Genomic DNA, 25,008 nt, shown 5'->3' on the forward strand with positions numbered 1-25,008 from the left:
AACAATCATGACTTACCTTTATAGCTCTGGGTTAATAGAAAACCATACATACACATTTCAGAGCCATGTGGAAGATGCACAGGGCAAAAATACATGAAGACAGCAAGCTTCCACAATAGAAAAGGCATATCTGAAACAAAGACTCAAGTATTTGGACATGCAGGGGACCACAAATGTGACCAGGTTATTTATTCCTTGTTCTCCCACAGCACTTGGCACCCTTCAACTCCGAAAATAAAACAGAAAGCCACACTTCTACATGAAGGAAGAACTTTTCAGATCGTAAAGATTCACGGGATGGCAAGTGGTCTTAGGGTCCTGTTGAGAAGCCTTCTCTTTAATCTTTTTGCTTTAGCAGATTTAGATGCTGCAGTTACCCTCTACATATTTATTCCTTTTCCTGTGGGCTTAGAAGAATCAAAGTATGTGACGAGAAAAGCTAAGATTTGTAGAAGAAGATCAGAAGCTCCTTTGTTTCTGATGTTGGACTTCAGTACTTATACACGTATTTTATATAGAAATACTTACATGTTGACTAAATATATTTATAACCAATCAAATCTGTCCAGAGACAGCCAAGTCAAGCTGTAGGACAAAGCATAGTTACAGGTACTTTTAAATGCAACCAAACTATGGAAGCCTAAAAACACAACAATTTTGGAACTTTACCTCAAAACAATTTAAACAGATGACGATATTTATTTCTCATAACAAATATTCATTACTAGTGAGCCTGCTTTTGTTTTCAAATCTCCTTCCAAGATCTGAAGGACTTCATTGCAGGCTGCAGATCTGAGGGACTTACCATGTCCTTCTTTAAGCTGGGAGAAAGCATCTAGGAGAGATCTTCAATGGTTATGGATATTCTTTAGAATAAGGGTCCTCCCTACAATCCTACAAGCTGAGTGGGTGAGACCTTCATTTAGCTGAAAGAAAAACACTTGAAGAACAGCTCTGGTCCCACCTGGTGCTGCTTAAAAAGAGCAGAAGGTAATTCAGCACCTGAAAAATATTGGAAGATTGGTCTGGCATTTAAAGAGCAGTTTAGGGTTTTTTTGTTTTGTTTTGTTTTTTAAACTGTGGGCAGAAAACACCAGGAAAATGCATACTTCCTATTTCAGCAAGCTGAAAACCAATTCAATTTAAACTTAATTGTATGCACTACAGGAAAAGCCAAAGTAAGAGAAACTGTGGGCATACTTCATGAATTTAATAGCATGAAAGGTTTTAATAGCATGAAGACAAATGCTGCACAACTGTGATAGTAACTATTCCACAGTTACACAGAGCAGTATGAAAATAAGTATATGCAAAACATCTAGTATATTTGTTTTCCTCTGTCATAACAAATATCAACCACCACAACACACATCCATGTCCCATCAGGGAATAACGACACAAGGTGTTTCCATCACAAATAAAATAGTGTTAGTATCACTCTGCAGGTCAAATCCTTGCAAATTCAGTGTAAAGTAAATCCTCACCTAAATAGTCCATGTAGTTTTGGCTATCCAGATCAAAGTTATCATATTATCTCTCTTAACTTGATTTAAAATGATAAAAAATTTACAGTGCACACTCGGGAACAGGACTGGAGAAGGATGTCACCTGTAATCTCAGACCACCTTGTTTTGTTCCCAAGATGCTTAAAGACATCTGAAACACACAGCATCACCTGATAACATTTACTACCAGCCACAAAATTCCTTATCAAATCTTTTGATGCCAGCTCCAGGATAGGACCTACTCCTGCCAGCTGCCTGAACTCCAAACACCCGCTTCCCCCAAACCAACTGATTCTCCAGAGAAACACCATTAACAATCAGCCATCATTTGGAGATGAAATGAACCATCAATCACCACATTTCAAGCACAAGTTTTCCCACCAATATTTCATTTAATTCACTTGGTCCTTTATAGAGGGAGGATACAACTATGCTCCCACATCTTTTGCAGTCTTATAAACTGTATCACTCAGGGTAATAAACATTCCAAAAATTATTTTTGTCTGCCCAAGTTGTTCCAAAAGTAATGCCTCCTATTTATATCCATGGAAATGAGAACAGATACAAAGAGCACAATACCACTGATTGAGAGAGCAAATTCTCAGCTACAAAACCCTTTTTTACAACACATTCTGTCAGCTGCCCCTCTGCTGCCATCTGTCATGTGGCAACGAAATGTAATAGAACACTGGTGGGAAGGTTCAACCTCTACCTGCAACACCACCATCTACTTCTGATGTCGTGGGCCAACACTACAAAATAGGAGGCATTGCCTTTGGAATAGTGCTTCTATAGAAAAAAGCAAATATCATTGAAACTAAAACTGGTGGACGGTCAGGAGTTGACATAGAGCTGGTACTTCATGAATGCAAAGGAAACTGGAAATGTCTCTTAACAAGGAAGTATAAATAAACATACCTGTGTATTCCCTCAGGTGCCCTCATCCAGAACTGCCTAAAACTATGCATTTTATTTCTGAGATTCTAAAACAAATGCAATCTCAGCTCAGTTTGGAATAACTCAGTGTGCACATCTTACCAGGACTATTTATAATGTGGAAAAGGGATCTTCCATCTTTCCATCTGAAATCATTTCCATGCTTTATTACCATGCAGGAAATGGATTGAATGTTGTGATACACTAGATACAGAAGAGACACAGAGCACTATTAAAAGTTCCTTCTAAAACTACAGAAAAAAGCAATTATGTCCACTATAATCAGCAGCTGCCTTTTAAAAAAAAAAAAAGTCATTTAGGCTATCATTTAATATGCTTCATAAATAGAATTGACAATATATAGAAAATCAAATGTTTTAGATGACATGTTAAGTCAAGAATGCATAGGGTTAACAGATCCTGAGGTAACAGCAAATATGACTAGAATAATAATAAAAAAAACACTTGCAGAAATTTGGGCAGCATCTCAGTTCTCTGAAACATCACAAAAAAAAAAAAAAAAAAAAAAGTTGCCATGCTAAAACTCATGCCAGTTTCTAGAACAGTTCTTATTAAACTGTCTAGGAAGGAATCAGTGTCATCTTCTCATAAAGCAAGAGATCTAAAAACAGAACACAAAGATGAGCAATCAAGTGACCATCTTTTAAGGCAGAAGGGAGATTATATCCTAAAAAGTATTGCAAATGGGGATCTTATGCTAATCTTAAAAAGGAGAACAATTTTTAAGAGATACAAGGTGTACTCAGTTATTTCAAGCTTAGAAAAGTTTAAAATTGAAATAAAAATATTTTAAGCAAGAAATACTATTCAACCAACTGAAAGCTTGGTGTTTTTCAAACAAGCCATGCTAACTAGTAGCAAACAAATCCCACTCTCTGCCTTGGTCACATGTACATAGCAGTAGTTACAATTTAACATTCCCCAAAAGAAAGGAGCACAAACTGCATATATGATGACATTTTGAAAAAAATCCCCACGATGGCTGCAAGGAATTATGCAGTTATTTCTATCAGTATTGTCATATTTAGATGAAAAGGCTAGGTGTAGTCTGAATGCATAGAAAGAAACAAAAACTAACATCAAACAGTAAGATTAACTTCTAAATAATCATAGCATCAATGAAGAATTGATTCAAAACTTGTTTGGTAGGCTGCATGGGGAAATCCTTGAGATACTTAACTGTAGACACTTCAAACAGTAACATTTCTTACATGTTTTATTTCTACAAACTGGTACATTTTATCACAAAAAGCTACAAGGCATATTATAACACATATTCTATTATACAGAGTGCAATGCAGTTCCAAAAAAGCCACACTCAACAGCACAATTTTCGAAGTTTACTCTTTCTGTACTGAGGTAAACAGAAGCTTATGCCATACAGCATTTAAAATATTTACCCCCAGACCATCCTTCCAAATGATTAGATCAAAAACTATTATATCAAACTTTCAATGCACACATCAAAAAATAGGAAGCTTAAAAAAATATACAACACAATGTTTAATCAGCTTTAACAGTCAGTTTGCTATAAAAAGCTCAACTAAAATAATCTTAATTTCATTTTAAACAAAATCAGAAACACAAGAAATTATATGAACAAGTTCTCCACAGAATGGAATGCATGCATAGGGTGGGGAGTCTTAACAATGTTCATTTGAGTCTATTAAAAAGTCTTAGCCACTTTAGAGCAGAAATAAAAAGCTGTTTTGCCCCCCCTCCCCAATATTTTTTTCTCATTTTCTTGCATTTAATTATCTTCAGTGTGGTCTAAAGTAAAGTCAGTTTGCTCTTCAGTTTCTTCCTCCTCTTCTTCCTCCTCTTCTTCCTCACCCTCAGCTGGCTCTTCAGCCTTGTCTTCTTCTGTCTGCTGCTCCTGAGCCTGATCACTGATTTCAAAAGGATTTTCACCCTGAATGAGAAAATTCAAAACACTTTAAATATTTGTTCCAAACAAACTAAAACAACGTTTATCATTTCAGTGACTGAAGTGGCACACAGAAAAATCTCAAGTATATAAAACACAAAATTCAGCACTCAGTAAATTAAAACTACATTTTTACATTTCTGAATCTTTTTACTAAATCTGTAGGTCTCTAGAGATGCTTCCTTTCCCCAAAAATTCAAATCAACTCTGAATACCAAAATAATCCCTTCTTTTCTTTATTCACTGCTAACTCCAAATAACCCTACCAAAGGCAAACAATTCCATAAATAAAAAAATTAAATGTGGAATTACACTGACTAGACTAAAACTCATTTCATAGCTGATCCAGAAAAATTATCAAGCAGGTATCTTAAAGACTACTCCGAATACATTGCCACCCTAGTAGCCTTTTTCCTCTATTTCATAGGATAATTATGCACAAGATGCACCTCAACCTTCACTTCTTTCAGATGTTTAAACACTACGAATAATCAATAATAAAGAGTAACATGAAACATTAGGAGTTTCTTCGCCCTTTCATGTTTGAATAGCGGACAGAACAACTCTGACGTGAAAACAACACCAACTTGCTACATCAGGATTCACAATTTTGCAGAGAAACTCAGAGTAATAGGGAAAAAAAAAGAATGCCTTTGCTCATTAAGATGTATCAATAGCAGTTAACAAAAAAAAAAATTAGAAGTTGTTGACTTCCAGCTGTGGTGTTTTTTTTTTTTTTTTTTGCCAAAGGGATTAATGAAATTCATTACCTGCCTTTCAGAGTTGTACCATCTACTCAACAGTCTCACAGGACTTCCCTGTCTCAAGTTTTTTCTTTCTACTCTGCATATGCAGGACACACAAAACCTTCTGAAATGGTGGGGTTTTTCTTGTTTGTTGGTGGTAGTTTTTTTGTAGGCTCCTCCTCCACCCCAATGGCCCATGGTCTTAAAACTGATTTGCAATTGTAAGCAGGGTTTACTCCAGTCCAAGAAAACTACAGGCATGTAGTGGCTCAAAGTGCTGCATAAGACAAACAGACTCTTTCAATCTGCAGTTCTTTATACATTGAGATAAGTATGAGGAGGAATTGTATTACCAGAAGCTGTACACATCTCACTGAGCATATGTGTGTATAATGTTCAAGGAACACCGGTGAAGCACTCTAAAAATGGTAGTGCCTCCTTAGGAAGGTGATCTTGCCTTTATCTATTAACAAACAGCAAGTTTCCATCCCTCATCCCACCAATCCCCCACTAGGGGGCTGTAAGGAACACCACACACACATCAAACCATAAAAAAAAATACCAGCAGAGACAGCTGGAAATACATTCAAATATTTGAAACTGTGCTAGCTGGTTGTCACCTTTTCTCCTTCCTATAGAAGTCGTCCAAAACCAATTCGTACATCCCATCATCCACAACTGCTCAGAGCATAACTAAATTTGAATATCTAGATTACAGTGAAATTCTGCATTGGCTCACACCTGTCATATTTCTGCAAGGCAAAACTGCTCTTTCTAAAAGAATCCATTGCTTAAGCACAAGGAAAGTTATAAGCCAATTAAGCATAATTAACAAAAACAACCAACAGTGTTAATACAGAAAGATACATATCTGAACAGAAAAGAAAAAAACATTTTTGCCAGAATGAATTCACCTATATTTCTCAAGCTGTGAATTTGCAATGCAGGCTGCCAAGCCTTTCAAAGTTTTTTATTACAACTATTTCTGTAAACTTCCATAAATTCTAGAAATTATGAGGAATATTAGACAAGAAGCATACACAGTACTTCACTACAAAGTGTATGTAGGAGTTTTTGCTTCTGAACAAGCATTTGTAAAGTGTTTTGTGTTCTATAGTTAGTATTGCGTAAAGATTCCGTTAATATCCTAAAACTTGACTTCATAGAAATGACTGATCAAATATTGACCAGATTTATATAAATGCAAAATCAAAAATGTAGCTGGTAAATCTGAAAGCAGTCATTTTTTCTGCAAATAAATGAAGTTAAAGCCTGTGGCCCCATGGTGCAGCTTGGTTCTCCTTCCCACCGGTGTGGGACAGGTGGTACTCAGAACTGGAACACCTCTGCAGATCTGCATCCAGCCTTGGTTGATGTGCTTGCTAGGATACACAGACAATGTGGAATTAAAACTCAGAGGTGGCTGTTCGGCTATGCATAGTTGTTTTCCCTGTAAGATGAGGTCTTGCCTCCTTTCTGATTTGTGTGTTCTGTCAAGACATTGAAGGCCAGGCTGGGCCTGGCTCTGAGCAGCCTGGTCAATGCACCCCTGTTCATGGCAGGAGAGTTGGACAAGTTGACCTTTGAAGGTCCCTGTCAATGACTCTGTGATTCTATGATTTAAGACTATGATGTGAAACTGGAAAAATACATTACAGTAAATTCAACGTGTGAACAACCAAGATGGCAGAAACAGGAGACAGAGCACTGAGGTTAAATTCCATACAGACGAAACGGTGATATCACTAATATTACAGATGACAGCATTTTATTTTCCTGATTCAATCTTACCTTCACATACAGCTCATATCGTGCCTTGACTATCGGATTATTCAAGATACTGGTAGCAGTAAGAACACTCTCCCTTTTTATTTGTTCTCTGTAGGCCTAGGAAACAGATTTTACGGTGAATAACTATTACAAACCTGTTCTAATTGCCACACATTTCAATTTGTGGTCTGTTTCTGTAAGGTAAAGCATGAAAGTAATAGAAGACGAAATGCTTACTCCTGGTATTTAAGTCCAAACTACATAATGAACTGAATTAAGTTTGATAGCATTTAAGTCTTACACAACAAACTACAAACAATGATGCAGCTGTCTATTCCCAGTTACCTGTTCTCACCTATAGACAACGTTCTTTTTTTTTTTTTCCATCACAGCCTAATACAGTTCATAATTACAAAAGCTCAAGAAATAAGTTAATTTGGAAATCTAACCTATTGTGACAACTGAGATCATTTTTCTATTCATGCTACTCTTTAACTCTTCCACCAACATTAGAAGCATATCGAACTATAACAGGATCCAAATCCATACTGCTGCTAATTCTACTCTACTCTCACTTTTTTCACATTAAAAGTATAATAGACAATCAAAGAAAAGACATCAGCACTGTTATCTTACTGGAAAGAAGTATTATGTTTTATAGTTACAATTCCAATAAGATTCTGGCACTCCATGGCAGCACAAAAAAAAAAAAAATCCCCTGAAATAAAAACTTACAGTTATTCCTAGTAACCTTCTCAGACTTCTCTACTGACAGCTATCAAGTACACCAACTTTTCATTAACTGTAGGTATTCAAATGCCAGCTATTTCATGAGACATTTACAAAGGGCATTCTAGATTTCTAGAGAAATAATGCTAGTACAGTTTAGAAATGACTTACTCTGCTCACCTACTGTAAGAGTATATATTTACTATTATTTCTTCTTTTTTAAGTAATACACCATATCTTACTTGTTTTCCTTTTGTGTGGTCAGGAGACTTTAAGTGCTGCTGAACAGAACTGTGCAGTGCAGGAACATACACACTGCAAGCACTGCAGTGAACAGTCTCAACTTTCATCATATGGTCATCAGCAGTAACCCCTGCCAAAGAACACATAACAAGTCATTAACATGAAATGCGCCATTCCAGACAACTGGAAGAGGGATTAGTTATTCTGTACCAGGAAAGTTAGGACTTTCAATTGTTAACCACGTCAAACTGAACCACAGGGGAATGTTCACGCAAATTCAGGCATCAACACCAGGCTCGCTGAAGATAACATTGAAAGAGGATGTATTTCACCTGGATACTCCAATTCCTTCTCTCCACAGACTATATATAAGAGTCAGGCAATTATGTTTGATGCCTGAGGTTATAAAACATGAACATTACCTGCCTAATAGAGGAAGACAACATTACAGCAATCAGAAGTTCAAACTCTCTCCAACACCTCCTGGTTTTTAAAATCTACAATAACCAATATTCTTAATGCACATCTTAATACAACAAATAAACCTTGAAACCCTCAATTTCTCACAAAGCAGCTGAATTAGTTCTAGCCCTGATATTAATAGTTTATTTCCTTGTTTCTCCACAACATCTGATATGCACAATATGTGCTACCACATAAAGAGCATTTGCTCACCTTCCATGATATCTTTTTCAACAGTTTGAGCATTTTCTGTTTGGTTACTAGTCTGTTGTTTACGCATAGCTGTCTTCTTGAACTTATTCACCATACACTCCTACAGAGAATCAAAGAAAACAGTTATGCAACTAACATGAGTATTTATGTTCCAGTAGGAAGTTATGTTTGAAATATTACTCAGAATAATATCAAATTACATATAAGAATAACAATCAATTAAGCATATTTTGAAAACTAAATAATATATTCTAATTGCACTCTAATGTAAAAGTATTTTTCAAATAAAAAAAAAAATCTCTTTTCTTACATGAAGAAACTCCATCACTACTTTGTCAAATTTGGTTTGCTTCTGAATATGATCCAGTGTTTCCTGGTGAGCTGCACTCTCCAGATGGGATTCAATTTCTTTTTCTTCAAATGTTCGAAACTTGCAAAATGAGCAAGTAAATGCCATTCTAGCAAGAGAAATGCAAGAAATAATATCATTATTAAAAAAAACATTCTTTCCTCAGAAGATTGAAGACCTCACAAAACTAATCAGAAATGCAATAGGAAAAGTATTCCTTACAGAAGCCTAAGTGGAAAAAAAAAAGTCCAGTATTTTACCAATAAAAAGCATATCTACTACAAGTTCCAAACATAAAAAAGAGCTACTCTAAGACCAATTACCTTTCTATGTAGGAGAAAAGCTGCTAGACATTTTAAAGTCATTAGTATGCTTCACTGTAGCAAAACTGAGATAAGTTATAGAACTACCTACACATTTTTGCTACAAAACAGCTCGCTATACATATTCAAACTGAATGAGGTCAGTTTTGTATCAGCATAAGTCAGCATTAACATAAATTTGTTTAACTGAAATATATACTTCAAAAACAGTACCATTCTAAGCTGGTTCTCAAGTGATCAGTGATGTGTTTGTCAGGAAGAGGTTAGTAATTCACATACTTCCTGATACAGTAGGGGTCAAGTGAATCATAAAACATCTTGGGTTGGAAAGGACTTTAAATATCACCTGGTTCCAACCACCCTGCCATGGGCAGGCACACCTCCCACTACATCAAGTTGTTCAAGTCCCACCCAGTCTGGCCACAAACACTTCTCAGGGATGAGGTATCCCCAGTCTCTCTGGGCAGCGTACGCCAGTGCCTTACCACCCTCATCATGAAGAATTTCTTCACTAACTCCTCATCAAAATCCACTCTATTAGAGAAACTGTTACCGCTTGTCCTCTCCCTACAGCCCTGAACAAAAAGTCCCTCATCTTTCCTATAGGCCCCCTGAAAGTACAATAAGGCTGCTATTAGGTCTTCCCCCCTAGAGACTTCTCTTCTATAGACTAAATGACCCCAGCTCCCTTAACCTGATCATCCTTGCAAACCTCCTCAGGCCCTCTCTAACAGGTCCGTGCCTCTTTCTTATGCTTTGGGCCCCAGAGCTGAATATTCAGTCTTCTAAATCAAGAGATCTGGGTGCTGTTTATTTCTGCTTGTTTGTTGGATCTATTTTTCATTTAAAAACAGTCCAAAAGGTCCTTTCAGGAGCAAAGACATATCCTTATTATGTAAGAATAAGGCAGAAGAAAACCAAAGCACACAAGACAAGTTACAACACAAACCTGTATCCATCGCCGTATTTCTCGCTGTTTTTTTCCCTTCTACGCCTTTGCTTCTCTCTTCTTGCCTCAATTCGCCGCTTTTCCTCCTCTTCACTTTTAGCTTCTCCTTTGGAATCTTAACATACAGAAGGATTTTAAAACATCATGTACCCCCCAAAAAATCCATCTTTCCAGGGAAAGCACCTGCCTTCCACATTTCTGCCACAAACACCCAAGGAATAGCGAAAAATGCAGAGGAAAAACAAAAAAAAGAAAAAAAAAAAAAGGTTTGAAGGCCTATTTAAATGCCATAGAAGTTTTTTCCCATTACAGAAGACAAATTAAAACATCTACTTCAAACAGTTCTAGATTGCACTCATAAAAGAAAATTCAGAGTAAATCAACTCCTATTTTGTTGTGCCTAGTTATTAAAGGCCTTTCCATATAAGTAACCAGAAAAGGGCACAGAAAAAAGCTTTGTTAAACAATCATCTAGCACATAGGTAGGAGTGTAGACAAATGACTACAAAATGTTTCTGCAATGGTGAAGACTTACAGACATAGATCTTTTGCAGACATGTACTTATGCTTACCTCTACTTCTAAAGTCTATACACAGTAAGAATATTAAAATATTATTCAGTTAGTTGTTTCAGAGCAGTAATGAAAAAAAAAAAAAATCACTTATTCTTCCTGTGTATATAATATATATAATACATAAAATATAATCTGTCTGCATCCAAACAGTAGGATGCAAAGGAACATACAGCAGGGGAATATAAGAAAACTGGAGACTAGTGAAAAGCTCTGCAGGTTTAGAAATGTCACTGAGATTGAAAACATTTCTAATGACTAACAGTTTACCCTTCATTCCTGATGAACACTAAATCTTTTCATTTTGTAGCAGAGTTGAAAAAAATTGATCTGATCCAGACATGAGAAAAACCTCTATCCAAAATTGTTGGGTTCTTTTTATTACTATAAAAGTTCATTAAAAAAAAAAAAAAAAAAAAAAAAGGCAAATCAAAAACAAACAACACCCACACTTCGCACAGGCCTCAGTATTTCAATTTTACTTAGTCTTACCACCAATCCCAGAAGCATCCAAAGAATCACTTGTTGTACTGTTTCTGCAGCAGTACAACATTCTGGGGAGTAAAGCCAGTATCTTACTCCTCAAACTCATAAACTTATGCACTCATACAGTTACAAGCTGGGGAAATAGAAGCCTGTGCCTACATACAAGCTGGTACCACACAGTGAGGCTCCCACTTTCCTTCAGTGTGCTTACACTAATTTTTAAGCAGTAGAAAAATGTATGCAATTTTTAAAATTCCTAAATTTGGATAAAGGATCCAAAATGAGAATTACAATGCAGAGACAAAATAAGCAATGGTTAGATATTACAAACCCTATTCTCCTCCATGGTCTAAATGCATAAACTCTGTTAAAAACGAGTCATGTTGTGCAATAATCATCAGAAGTCATACATACATACACACCAAATCTATTCACTCAGTCACACACAAAAAAATCTATAAAACCTTACCCGACAAAGCCAACTGACTTACCTCCAAAAGTCTGATACCCAACATCATAAGCATCTCTTGTAAAGTCTTCATATATAACAACTGCACCACTTGTATCCACTTCAATTTCCTAATTTAAAAAAACAAATATCATGAAAAAGATGCAATGCCATTCTAAATCCAAATAACAGTTTAAGTCACTTTAATTCAAATAATTTGTTACTTCTTCATTTTAATCAAATATGATAAAGTGTACAGAGTAACTACATATAGACTTAATGTACCTCAAGTACTTATAACCTCAAGTCATACATTAATCTTCAATACATTGATATATATATATATATATATATATGAATTTATTTCATAAGCAAAATACCACCTTCTACACAAGCCTTCTGACTTTCAACTCCAACTTATACTTTGTTGAGAATACATTAATACCTCCAGTCAACAAGAAGGAAACAATGTTTCAGTCTCAACACAGAGAAAAAGATAAATACACTGAGCTTAATAATCACATTTCTTGTATGCAGTTGCAACTGATCTTCCTGTAAGTGGGAACTAATCCTTTGCACCTTACCAGAGACCATCTGTTAATAGTGACCTCCTTTCCATTCACTTTCTCTCCTTAATATGCCCATGTCTGATCTGTTCTCACTGTAGTAGTTCCCATCATTTTCTACCTGAATTTCCTAACCCCAAGCAGGTCACAGGTATGTGAAATCAAGCTGACTGCCCATAACAATATGGGGAGTGTTCACATCATAGCTGTATCACAAGAGTAGCCTGTACACCTACAAACACATTTTAAATTCACTTTTCACAAGGTATAGCACAAGCTACACCTTTCATTCAAAACCAGTAAGATTTTATGCCACCAAACTGAGACAGTTTAAGATAAAATGGGAAAAAAAGTTTACAAGAACTTTCATAATTAAGAGCTTAGTTCTTAAATAACTCTAGCTTAGCAATTACCTGCATTAAGGTATACTGTACAAACTTCTGAACTAATCAAACATTTTCCAGTTTGGAAAGTCTTACCTCTATAGTAGAATCCTGGAAAGATGACTTCATATCTATAAGCACAAAACAAGGAAGAAATAAGTAATACAAAACTGCTGTTTAATATCACTATCAATTAATTTTAAAGCAGCTAAGTTATTCAGAAAAAAAATATTATCCTGCATTTAAGACAGTCTACATCTACAATTCACCACATTTTAACAGCACTAGAATTAAACCAGATATCCACACAAACAAACAAATGATACTTTTAGAAACAATCACTGCTATTTAACTCCAAAAAGCCAAGGAAGCAATAACTTTTTGAGACATGTTAGACATTAAAAATGATTTTTAAAAACTTGCTGAAATACAGCCTATGTTGTGTGCATCAGTTTTCTGTTACTTGAAATCCACTTTTCTAGTTTTCAGATACATTACATTGCTCAGAGCACCTTTCATTGTAGGTCTTAATAAACTGCACTAGGCCTCTCAATAGTTAGAACAATTACAAAACAGCACATGAAGACTTCTTCCTGAATATTAAAAGGAAATAATTGCTGATAATTAAGTTGTAGTAATTTTTACTTAATGCTGGCTCTTTATCACTTACTAGATGACTTTTTCTGTGTCAACTTCAAAATAGGTTTTGTCATTTTGGGTTTCTTGATAAATGTCCCACCAGGTTTGTTGTATGGCTGTGGCATCATTTTCCTTTTTATTCCTCTTGCAGCAACTGCTGCAGGGCTGGGTTTGTTATGATAGTCAACAACAATTCCAGGTCTGTGCATTCCTCCAAAGTCTCCCATATGCTGGAAATTCGTGAAAAAAAGTATTAGTATATGACAGATAGACATAACAATTACTTGGCACAAGTGTTTACAATTAAACTGTAAACTAAAACGTGCATTCTGGAACAAAATGCAGGGGAAATTTAAGCTTCAATGTTTGTACAAAGGCTGTGTGGGTGTTTGTCCAGTAAAATACACACACACATACATACATATAAAAATTGTGTTTCTGCTTATTCAGAACCATTGTCCAAGATGACGAACGTGCCTGTCAGTCTCAGCCTAGAATCTTTGCTTCCCTCTTCAGATTTTCTACATAAAACTTGTTCTTCTGTGAAAAAACAGCTAACCAAATCATTTTCTCCTATACTCTAGTTGGCAGCCATTTAAAAAAAAAAAAAAAAAAAAGACAAACTTCTTTATGCCCAATGATCAGCAACTGAAAACTTAATAAAGGTCATCCAGTGATAAACTTGAAGGAAACTCAGTCTCTCTTTTAATTAATCATTCCAGCACGATGCATGACAGTGAATTCAAAAGTTGTGCTTTGTACAAAAACCATGCCAGCAACAGGAATGAAAATCCATTTGAAAAACTAAGCCTTTCTATGATATCTGAAATGCTCTAGAGACATTTATGGACATCTATTTACAAAAACAACCTCTCTGAGTAATCTGAAGAGGGAGAAGTTAGGCAGCCATTTTTTTTTTTTTTCAAAACACTAACACTTTCCTTAATATTAACTCAACTATTTGATTAATAAAGGGCAGAAGGGAGCCCACTGACTGGTTGGGTATATTGGATAAGCAGAAATATCCCCATCACTGTGAGAAGAAAATTACTGCTACAGTAGCAAAGTTAAATAAACATGAAAATAACTTCAAACATACTTTCCACAAAATGTATGCCCATTTTAGTAGCAGATTTTAAATCACAAACTGAATGTACCAGAACAGGTTACTTGTCTTAATCAGAAGTCCATGCACAAGATCTCCACGTTAATTTATTTAGTTGAGATAGTTACAGAACTACCTAGCATGTATATAAATTTGACATGAAGTCAGCACTTGAATAATTTCAAGTACTTTTTTTGTTTTGTTTTGTTTTAAACAGTATCTATTAAAGGTGCAATGCATTTTAAATATAGTAAGTAGTTTAGTTCTTACGTAATAAAGGACAATGCAGAGGCCCACAAAGATAGATTTTAAAAAGCAAAAACAAAGAAGAAATAAGGCTGCTTGGTCAAAATTTTGCACAAAACTTTCAGATCCAAACAAGTTCTGAAAGGATGGCATCAAAGTTTAGGAATCAAGTGCTTTCAGCTTGACAAGTAAAGAAATAAGAAGATCAGGCTATTTCTAAAACCATGCTACATGCTAGCTAGTAGCCATGTGCAACCCTGAGCTAAAATTTGAATATGGCAACTACAGTATACAAGAATGCTGCAAAGTAGATCTTCTGAAACAAAACCAACACACAATTAGGCACTTAAAAAAAAAAAAAAATTAAAAATAAACAAATAATCTTCCTCTACACTTCAAGCTACAAACAAGTTTAACATTAAAGAATCACTTCCCAAAGAAATATGGCACACAAGAATTTTAAAAGTGAGGTTGCATCTGGAGGCACAGACAGAAAAGCGCTCACTGAACCCTTTATGCTTTGAAATTAAATATATATATATATATATATATCAAAATTGAGATTATAAAACCAATGTAAAGGGACACCATCAACTTAAAGTTCATACTTCCGTCAAGATGATTTCTTAATTCTCTCCAATTTTTCCTCTAATTCATTTAACATCAAGCATTACTGCTCCAAATTGTCTGTGATCCACTACTTGTGTATGTTTAATACTGGCATACTTTTTACATCCTACCCTGGAAGCCACTGAAAAAGTTACAACACAGCCGCAAAATAAAACACACAATTAGGAAGACTAGGAACATTATCTCAAGTCTGTGAAAGAATGTGATTTCAAGTTGATGATGCCCCTTTTAAATGATGCTCCAATTTTAAATGAGAATCATTGTAACAGCTAACCACCTACCTTCACAATTTCCTCCTCATCATTCCTTCAATACACAAGTCATGTGCATTTTTCAGTATACAAGCACATGTTGAACATACTAAAGATTTAGCTAACATTTTTACCTTTACGGGAAACAAAAACTACTCTAGCATTCACAACCTGGTTTTTATTTTTTGCATATACATTGCACCTTTAACCTACTCAAAACTTCAAATGGCTTTGAATTAAACTTTTACAATACTCAAAAATTTCCCCACCAGCAAGAAGGATGCTAGTGTTTACAAGGAAAAATGCAAGTCCTTTTAATCCCTTTTAGACCAAACCTATTACTTTTATCTTCACCTTTGACACAAAAGGAGAGATTTAATAAACCTTATCAACTAGTCTTCTATTACTCATTACTTTCGAAAGACAAAGAGACTGCGTTCTACTTGAAGACAGCTTCAAGGGGGTAAACAACATCATCAACCATGATAGTTTGCTTGGACAAAAAAAAGAGACAACGAAAACACAACACACTGTATTGAACAGTGTATCAATTGTATAGCAGTGGTCTTGAAAGGGTTTAAAAGAGTGTCTAGTGAAAAGAATCTGAAAAGATTCTGTACTTACTCCTCGGCCTCGGCCTCTGCCTGTTGATGGTCCTCCAAAAGCATCATAGTTTCTGCTTCCAAATCCACTTTCAGGATAAGCAGGCGTTCCTCTCCCCCGAGAGCCTACAGGTGCAGGCTTCATATGGGGTGAAGAAAAACTGCTGTAGGAAGAGTAACTCTCTCTTCCTCTGTCCTCCATAAACCCAGGCCTCAATTTTGAACGGGAGTAAGGTGCTTCCCAGCTAGACCCGCCCTGGTTTCTACCTCCGAAAGAGTCAAGGCTATTCCGGTAGGAGTTGTCAAATCGACCACCATAACTACCTCCGAAGCGGCTTTGTTCGGGTTCATTATAACCATAGCCAGATCTGTACAGATCTCGCCCACCCAGAGAAGACCCGGAGTCGTAAGACTCATAAGGTCCAAACCTGGAAAAGTTGCACAGTGAGGAGAAAAAAAAGTAAGCTTACTAAAGTTATACATTTCAAAAGACAAGTTATCAGTTGACATTTATCAACTAAAATCATTTTACTACTATACTGGTCTGTACAGTTGTGTTATTGTTTAATCTTGATTAGGGCTGGGCAAATGACACTATGACCAGATAGAAAGCTATCTGAGCCATTTTTGCTACAAGGAATTCTAAAGTTCAGTATGCACGAACTTTGCTTAGTTAAAATTTTCGGCAGCATTTGCTAAAATATGATTAGAGCCCAGCCCTAGTCTCATGACAATAATCACCTGCAGACATTCACAGGCCAGTCAAACTCTCCCTTCTTCAAAATCATGCCCTCATAGTTTAACAGTTAAACAGCAGTTAAAAGGCGGCTTAGCTCTCATCTGAGAGAAAAACTTTCTTTTTTTAGTGGTACAGTTGTGAGTCTTAAACATCCCAGAACTCTGATTTTAAAGACAAATTAAGTGCTCTTCCATTCATATTAATACTTTTTAGAAATCTCCTTCCCTGTAATATTCAGTATCCCATTAAAGGTTCACCATCTTCAATATACATGTATCTTTTGTTTGCAGACCATTAAGTCTAGCAACTCAGGATTTTTGAAGTCTATCACAATCCATGCACTGTGAACAAAAATACAGCCTTTGAAATTTCACAGTAACAAGACAAGAAGCTGAAATCTTTAGCTATTTACTAAGAGTTTGTTTTACTTTAGGAGACAGTCAGGCTGAATATTATCTGTATTTGTAACCAGTTGGAAGGGAAACACATAGTATCCCTGCAGAGTTACAGTAGGTGATTCAGCAGGAGCTGGGATAGACAACCCCTTGACTGTTAAAATACAAGCTGGAACAGGCTCAGTGCCTGGATCTACAGGAAACTGAACACCTTCATTTTAAATCTTGTAGAAGACCCAGAACTACACAGAAAATGACACTATCTACAGAAAGAGTCCATGCACAATATAAACGTTACATGGCAAGAGATATTTCCATGTTCAAAGTCATTCAACATCAATCATATGCAGATTACTGTATGGTAGGTACAGCTCATTCCTGATTCTCTGCTCAGACTTTCAAGTCAATCTTAATGCTCATCAGTAAACAAATTAAACTGAACTAAAATGTTTAACGGAACCATGCAGCAAAACAACATTTCTCCAGCCTACCTACTTAGTTCTGTCCTTGCCCAGTGGCACTGCAGTGACTACAAAGAGGAATCAGTGTAGGCTGGCTAGAGTCAGACAAGAATTCAAAGGCGCATACAAGAAAACCATCAGATTATCAAAGTTTTCTTCACGTGTTATTTCCTCTGAGATAGAATCACTACTCTGGAAAGCATGCTTTTTTGAATATGATTCTGAACCCTAGATCAAATCAGCTGCTTCTCACTGGGTTTTTTGGGGGTGTTTTTGTTTTTGTTTTAATCTGAAAGAGCAACAGGAATAATATCCTAGCATTAAATACACAACTTTAAGACCACTGCATCAGAAAATTTACTTTTAGATCAATCCATCTTACAAAGCAGCCTAAAACAAGCACACAATTTTGAGTGTAATCAGTACCTGCCAATTAAATAATCTGGACATGACTTTCAGATTCAATACCAAGATCATTTGAGCACGCCACATTCAAACCAAAGAGCACGTATCCTAAATGTTCCTTGAAAACGGAATGTTGATAGATTCAGTCTAAGGCACTAAACCAATTAGGTCTAGTCTGCTGTCAGAAACAGTATGTCAGGCCAATCAGCTACGAATTACTAACCATTACAAAAAAATAATAAAAAAATCCATTTTCATTCAAAGAAACATTGTTTCACTGTCAAACATTTCCACAACAGTGTTGATTATTACCATCTAGCTTTTACAGTTTAATATTTGCCAGTAGTTAACAAATACGAAGATTCAGAACAAAAGTGTTCATAAAAAAAATCATAACAACATGCCTCAGGAACACTTAAGTTAGAGAGCAGAATGATTTAAACTTAAAATTGGATTTAATCAATTATTGGGAGAACTGAAGGATCGTTTTACCTGTTACCACCACCACCACCTCCTCCGCCTCCACCTCCATGACTCTCCATCCCATAGGACTGGTTAAGGTAAGAGTCCATGGATCGTGGGCCACCATAGCCTCCATGCCCATAATCACGGTCCATGTCTAAAAAAAGAGCAGAAAAATGTTTATTAAGAAAGCAAGAAAGAAGTCTTACTTAGTAGTCTAGCTTATACTCTTAAATAAACCATTTAATTTTTGCCACAGTGCTTACAAACAAAATACCAAACTTTCAGTTGTGAGTTAATTTCAATACTGTGCTGAGGGAAGCCGTGCATCTTTGTCATCGTACAAACACCTTTTAATTGAAGTCAAGATCACTTTTTTCCCAGTAGATCAGCTGGAGTCTGGGCATAAGTTAAATTAAGAGAACTAAAATGAAGAAGCTTGATGAAAACATCAGAAGTTAGCACAGAATGATGACAACTTCCCACTGTCTAGTACACACAGCTCACAGACACCTGGCCATACAACGCCACAAGAAGCACTTACACGTTGACAGAGGTGCTAGTTCAAGCTCACAACGCATACCATGTTGTTGCGCAGACACTGTATGTAGGCTCCAGTCAAAAGAATTTTCTCCATTCTAGCACCAACAAAAACCCACCACAATCAGCACCGAGTTGCAGCTGACCAACTCCACAAAGATGGTTGTATTTTATAGCTGAACTGATGTCACTTTATGACATCTTTGTATCTTGTAAGGAAGTCAGGCAGAAGAACCAAGTTTCTCCCCAGCATTGTAAGTGCTCTGTAAAAGCTCTAAGACAGTGCCGTAGAGCTGCATAACAAGCATGATCCAGCCCTCCCGTAGCATACACCATTTTGCTTCAGCAGCATCTGAGTGACCCAAACTGTTTCCCAGTGCTGACCAACACCAACATCTGGCAATAGCCTGTCAAGTCAAGCCTCTTAGAAAAAGTAATGCAAAGAAAGACAGTCAGCAAACGCAGGAAGAATAACTGTATAACCACAAAAAGATCTGCCCAGTGACAAGAGTAGTTTCTACATTTCAAAATCTCCAAGTTTAAGACAGACTTTTCCAGAACAAGACAATAAGTTCAACTGAAGTAGTAAGAAACATTCTCCATTTAAAGAAACACAATAATTCTGTGTGCACATCAATTTCACAGCAATAACAGTAGCAATGAATTAAGTATATACAATATTTCCTGTTTGTAACTTCTCATTACATCAGAACAATGTTGCAAGTTACTCTCTCACATCCCTTAAGAAAGAAAACTCTGCAAGTAGCATTTATCTGATTATCCCACTGTTACACAGATATTCTTAAAGAACTCCTCCTCCCAGAAAATGCAGATTTCTTGTTGCTGTTATTTTCTTTCAATGAGCACAGGCACTTTTCAGAAAGTTAAGGATGATAATTCTAGAACTTTGAAGTCATACTGAATATTCCCATATTTGGAGCTTACAATAAAGACACAGCAAAGTAGGAAAAAAAAGCTGCTGAAAACACTAATCATGCACCACACAACATCAACTTCAAGCGTAAGAAGTTAAACTAAGGAATCTGATAGGACTTCCAATGTAAGCATCCAACATTCCTCCCACCCAGACTTACTGCACTGCCTTTCCCTACACTGTATGATTTAACAGGGAGTTGAAAGAAGTACAAAGATGTGACATGAAGTGACCACCTGCACAGCTTCCCACTACAGGAAACTGGAGGTAACAAATGGAAAAAGCTAAAACAAAAACCCACAAATTGGATGCTTTCTCACAAAACAGATATTTAAGTTCCAGAGCTGCTCTTCGGCAGGATGTTCTGAAAAGTTGCATGCATTTCCATGGTACAGAAAGTTTCTAAGCTACCAATCAGGCTAGGCACATAAGTATATCCAAGAAGTACTCGTGTTATTCCTTCCACATCCCTAAGTGGACAGAGTGACATGCAGGACACAGGCAAGGCAAGAAGCAGCCAACTCTCAGACCCAGTCTAAGAACAGGTGCTTTTACCATCTTCTTCCATCTTTATCATTAGCTGCTCCAGATTGTTGAGCAGAAACTATTGTTCCAACCACTGGCCTCACTTGGCCATTCTGCCAGCTGCAAACTTAACCAAAGAAGATTTAGAACATTTATGCTTCGTGCCCAGCTTGGCAAAGATATTGCATACAAATAATAAGTGTAATGCTTTTTCAAGCACTGAGCTCATCCTCACTTTGTGTTCTCCAGATAGGCTTTACCCTAAGAGGTGAAAGGGGGAAATATAGAAGCCAGTAAATATTATCTGCACATAGCCAAATATGAATCACTTGCACAGCTTTGATTATTACAGTCTCAACACAAATAGCCTGTGAGTTCACAAACCTGACCACACCAACATCAATATCCCATTGCACCAGTTTTGATTCTCCTGCTCTCTAAAGCCAGCCAGCGAGCATAAAAACATCCGCACAGAACAAATTTTTCAGCCTGCAGCCTGCTCCCTGATCTCTGTCCTGTTGCATCAGCTATCATCACCAGCAGAAATGCACAGAGTGAACTATTCAAGCAAAATGGGAAGATATTTCATGTGCTAAGAGAACATGCACTTAAATGCTGGGGGAAAAAACACAGCTGGGAATTGTATTACAATGTCTCATACTGAAAACAATTGTTTTATTTGGGTTTTATTTAACTTTAAAAGTAGCTGTTTAGAAAGGAAAGCTTCGAAGAAGTATTGTATCTGCGTATCTATGAATACTTCCAAGAGAAAAAGAAGGAAAAAGGAAGTGGTTCACAGTCACTCCTAAAGTTTAAAAAATAAAGAGTAAATCTCTGATCCGATGAAGTCACTGACAAAGTATCTGAAACAGTTTGACGGAGGAATGCATCAGGTTTTGGCATCAGCAGCCTCATGCACAAATACAGCTGGATGAATGAGACGATGAGATAAAGTACAGGAATAGAAGAGCAAACAACAGTTCCACTCCCCATTTCCAAATTATATTTAAAGGTTCTTGGTGAAAGGGAGAAAAGTTAAAACAAAGGAGGGAAAAATACATTACCTCTAGGATTAAAAAAAAAAATTGGGTCACTAAAAGGCAAGTTCAGTTTACAAATTAAAATGTCTGTGTACACGTATTCCTTCAGTTTAAGGAAAGAAAAATGAAAAAATGCCCAATCCAGTGGATGATTTAAAATTGCTGCAAGATGATGTCTCATTATACAGCAAAGAGAAATCAGCTTTCCTCAGGAAGAGAAGTAGGATGACAAAACACGTAGTAGATAAGAATAAGGTTCCATTGGTACAAATGACTCTAGGAGACAGAGATGCTTGTAAAGAAGAAAATAGGATTAGAGGACAATGAAAATGTTCACAGCACAAAGAAGTGATATAGTTTGCAACAGCGTTATCCACATGGAGCATGTAAGAAGGGAGAAAGTTCTTGTAGTAATGAATAATGAAAAGTTTCATTAAAACTTAATCTCAATAATCTTAAAACAATAAAAAACAATTACAGATCTGAAATAAAATCTACTCGCCTATAATATTTTTCATTTGTAAATCACAGTAACTACAACAAGCTTAAGGATTCACAACAATGCAACAATAAGCAGCATTTTTTCCATTGACATCTTATTTGTTTAATACTTTAAGATCACAAACTTATCATGAGATATAGAAGATTTAATGCATTATTAAGTCCCATGTAAGCCAAGGCACCATGTATACGAATGTTAGGATTTAGAGCAAGTCATTTACCCCTCCAGATTACAAGGACAATAGTTACAGAAACCAAAATATTAACATAGTCATAAATTTTATTTCACAGGCCACATCATCCATGTCTCCAACCAAACCATCAGCATGGGACAATGGCAGAATCACAGCCATCGACAGCCACCCAGTGAAAGGCATGCTTCCAACCGGCTACAAATTTCCAACAGGAAGAACTCAGCCAAGACCCAGGCAAAGATGAAAGCACTGAACATTCATCCTCTGTTGCCATCTACTGGACCCCCTGCAAAATAGGCCCTTAGCCTACTGTACAGAATCAGGGTAAAACAAAGGTTCATTCATTCCTTACTAATGTATATACAATGCACAAACATTAATGTCAAATGTTTAAAGCTGCATACATCATAATTAACTTGTTTAATTATTATAAGTAACGTACAGCTTAATTATAACATAAGAAGGAGTATAGCAGAGGTACATTGAAGCAATATTCCAATTGTACAATATGCGTTCCATCAGTTACTTCTCACAGGATGAGCCTAGGTTCATTTCAATGCTACTATCATCAGATCTCAGAGAAGCAGGTTCTGGTTACTGACTACAGTTAACACTTGAATAAGATATTAAAAACTGCCAATTAAGAACCTTCTCTACAAAATATCTAAGGGAAATTTAATTAGGGATCCATACAGAAATTTAAAAAAAAAAAAAATAGGGCCAGAGCTTTTCATTATTTTTTTTTATTTCATTCTGAAGACAGATAATTCAGAAACAGTATTCCTGGCAAAAGAGCTAAGACTCAAGGAGTACACCATAAAAACAATCATATGCAACCAAAGATGCTTCTGTAATCCATGTTTACTCCACATAACAGCCAGCGAGTGCATCAAGAGATCCAATAGTAAATAGTTATTTGGTGATATCTGTAAATGAAGCTCAGGTACAGTTTATGGCAAAAGTTTTATATTAACACATTAACAATTTCTTGGTACTTGCTTGCATGCTGGCATGAAATGTCAAAATTACTTGAGTCTTACTGAACTCATAACCTCACTCATCTTACAACTGTGCATTGCTTTCAGCTGTACGTATGCAATACTTTGATAACACATAAACAAAGGCTAAGTTCTGTTCTATCACATTTATTTATATGCTTTCTGTTTTCCTTCCCAAACTTGCACGGTAAGTTAAAAAAAAAAATAAAAATGTAGCTTCTGCTCTTCCCCACAGCTGTATAAAAGGAGGAACCATCCCCAACATCAACATGATGGGTTGACGGTTGGATAAGACGATCTTAGTAATCTTTTCCAACCTTAAGGATTCCGCAATCCTTAAACTTCATCGATACCCTTTTCTTTTCAATATAAGTTACAAGACTAAAATATAGCAGTCCATAAGAAAGCAGATAACTGACTTACGCAAAAATCATAGTCATAAGAAAGTCTGTATCCCCCCATCCCCGCTTCTTGAACACCTCAGCTCTGACTGGGAACGTGCAGGAGCCCATGTTGACATGCCCAAGACGAACATCAAGCCAGCTATCCTCCTCCAGAACACAACATCTGCAATCATACCGCGCCACGTATTTCTAATAACCCTTTATTATTATTATTATTATTATTTTTTGTAAATACTGACTGTTCAGCCCCAACGCTTTTTACAGGTTAGATTTATTTATAGCTCATACCTGAGACTGACCCACTGGGCATGTTCACACCACAATGCATGGGGGTATCTGGGAATCTCCAATCTCTGTCTTCAGCTGGAGAGGATGGGTCAGTGAGAATGACTTAGTGCTTAGCGAGAGCTGGAGGGGAGAGACAGGGAGCCGCGGCGGAGCGGCTCTCTCTCCTGTCGGACCTCCGGTCTCCTGACACGGCCCCTCACGGAGCTCGCCCCGAGCTCCCCCCGGCCCGGCCCGGCCCTGCCCGCGCCCCCGCCCGCCACCCGCCCGCCGCCCGTTCGCCCCCCGAGGGCCGCCCCCTCCCGCGCCTCCCCCATCCGCCCGCGCCCCGGGAGGCCCTCGTCCCGCGCAGCCCTCCCGCCGCCGGCCGCCGCCACAGCTCCCCCGGCCCGGGAGGGGCGGCGAGGAGGAGGACGAGGAGGTGGGTGGTGGTGGGGTTTCGTCCTGCGCGGAACAAAGCGGCCGCTGCCATTTTGAGACGCGGCCGGACCCCGTGGCAGCAGCGGGGACGGCGGCCGGGCCCTGCCCTTGATCTGGGGGTGCGCTCTCACCTTCCCCGTAGTCCATGGCGGCGGCGGGCCCCGCTCCCTGCTCCCGCACAGCTGGCGGCCGCGGCGGCGCGGCAACGACTCCGGCTTCTGTCAATGGCGCCTTCCACCACAACGAGGCGAGGCGGGCCCTGCGCGCGGCAGCGGGGCTACGGCGAGCGGCGATTGGCCCGTGCGTGACCGTCACGTGAACGGCCCAGCCTGAAAGGAGGAGGTCCGTGCCGGCGGCGGCGCTTTATGAGTGCCGCGAGCGATGCCCGGATCTGCGGGGTCATGCGCGGGGCTGCGTGGCCGCCATGTTAGGTGCTGGCAGCCGCCATTTTATGTTATGGCAGCGAGCCTTGTCGTGCTTGGAGGCGAAGCGGGGTTATCAGCGACGAAACAGCCGCAACTTTGCCACGCCTTTCTTCTCTCTAACATGTCTTCGGCCTTCAGTGGAAACACGGGGGCTATGGCAGAAAACACTCTCCTCCGGC

At 37.7% G+C, this 25,008-nt stretch overlaps 1 protein-coding gene across 2 annotated transcripts; it reads right to left on the bottom strand.

The window, feature by feature from the left end:
- Nucleotides 1-3,660: 3,660 nt before the first annotated feature.
- ZNF326 (zinc finger protein 326) lies at nt 3,661-24,653 on the bottom strand. Of its 2 annotated transcripts, XM_042819140.1 has the most exons (13): nt 24,536-24,653; nt 23,988-24,062; nt 18,594-18,720; nt 16,124-16,529; nt 13,299-13,497; nt 12,725-12,759; nt 11,723-11,810; nt 10,174-10,288; nt 8,863-9,010; nt 8,553-8,652; nt 7,877-8,007; nt 6,927-7,022; nt 3,661-4,374 (listed from the first exon to the last, which is right to left on the bottom strand). In XM_042819140.1, the coding sequence occupies exons 1-13, from the start codon at nt 24,549-24,551 to the stop codon at nt 4,213-4,215; spliced, it is 1,698 nt and encodes a 565-aa protein (XP_042675074.1). In that variant the 5' UTR covers nt 24,552-24,653; the 3' UTR covers nt 3,661-4,212. The 2 variants fall into 2 exon arrangements, with proteins under 2 accessions (XP_042675074.1, XP_042675073.1); XM_042819139.1 differs by lacking the exon at nt 23,988-24,062.
- Nucleotides 24,654-25,008: the final 355 nt, after the last annotated feature.

The sequence above is a fragment of the Centrocercus urophasianus genome, unplaced genomic scaffold (assembly GCF_019232065.1).
Source record: "Centrocercus urophasianus isolate 14NV4802_14NV808 unplaced genomic scaffold, USGS_Curo_1.0 seq_18, whole genome shotgun sequence".
NCBI classification, from domain to species: domain Eukaryota; kingdom Metazoa; phylum Chordata; class Aves; order Galliformes; family Phasianidae; genus Centrocercus; species Centrocercus urophasianus.

Coding starts and splice junctions, on each gene's coding strand:
- ZNF326 (XM_042819140.1), bottom strand. Junction 8,653..8,862: donor TAGTGATGGAGTTTCTTCAT/GTAAGAAAAGAG, acceptor GATTCTCTGTAG/GAGTGTATGGTGAATAAGTT. Junction 4,375..6,926: donor GATATGAGCTGTATGTGAAG/GTAAGATTGAAT, acceptor TTTCTCATTCAG/GGTGAAAATCCTTTTGAAAT.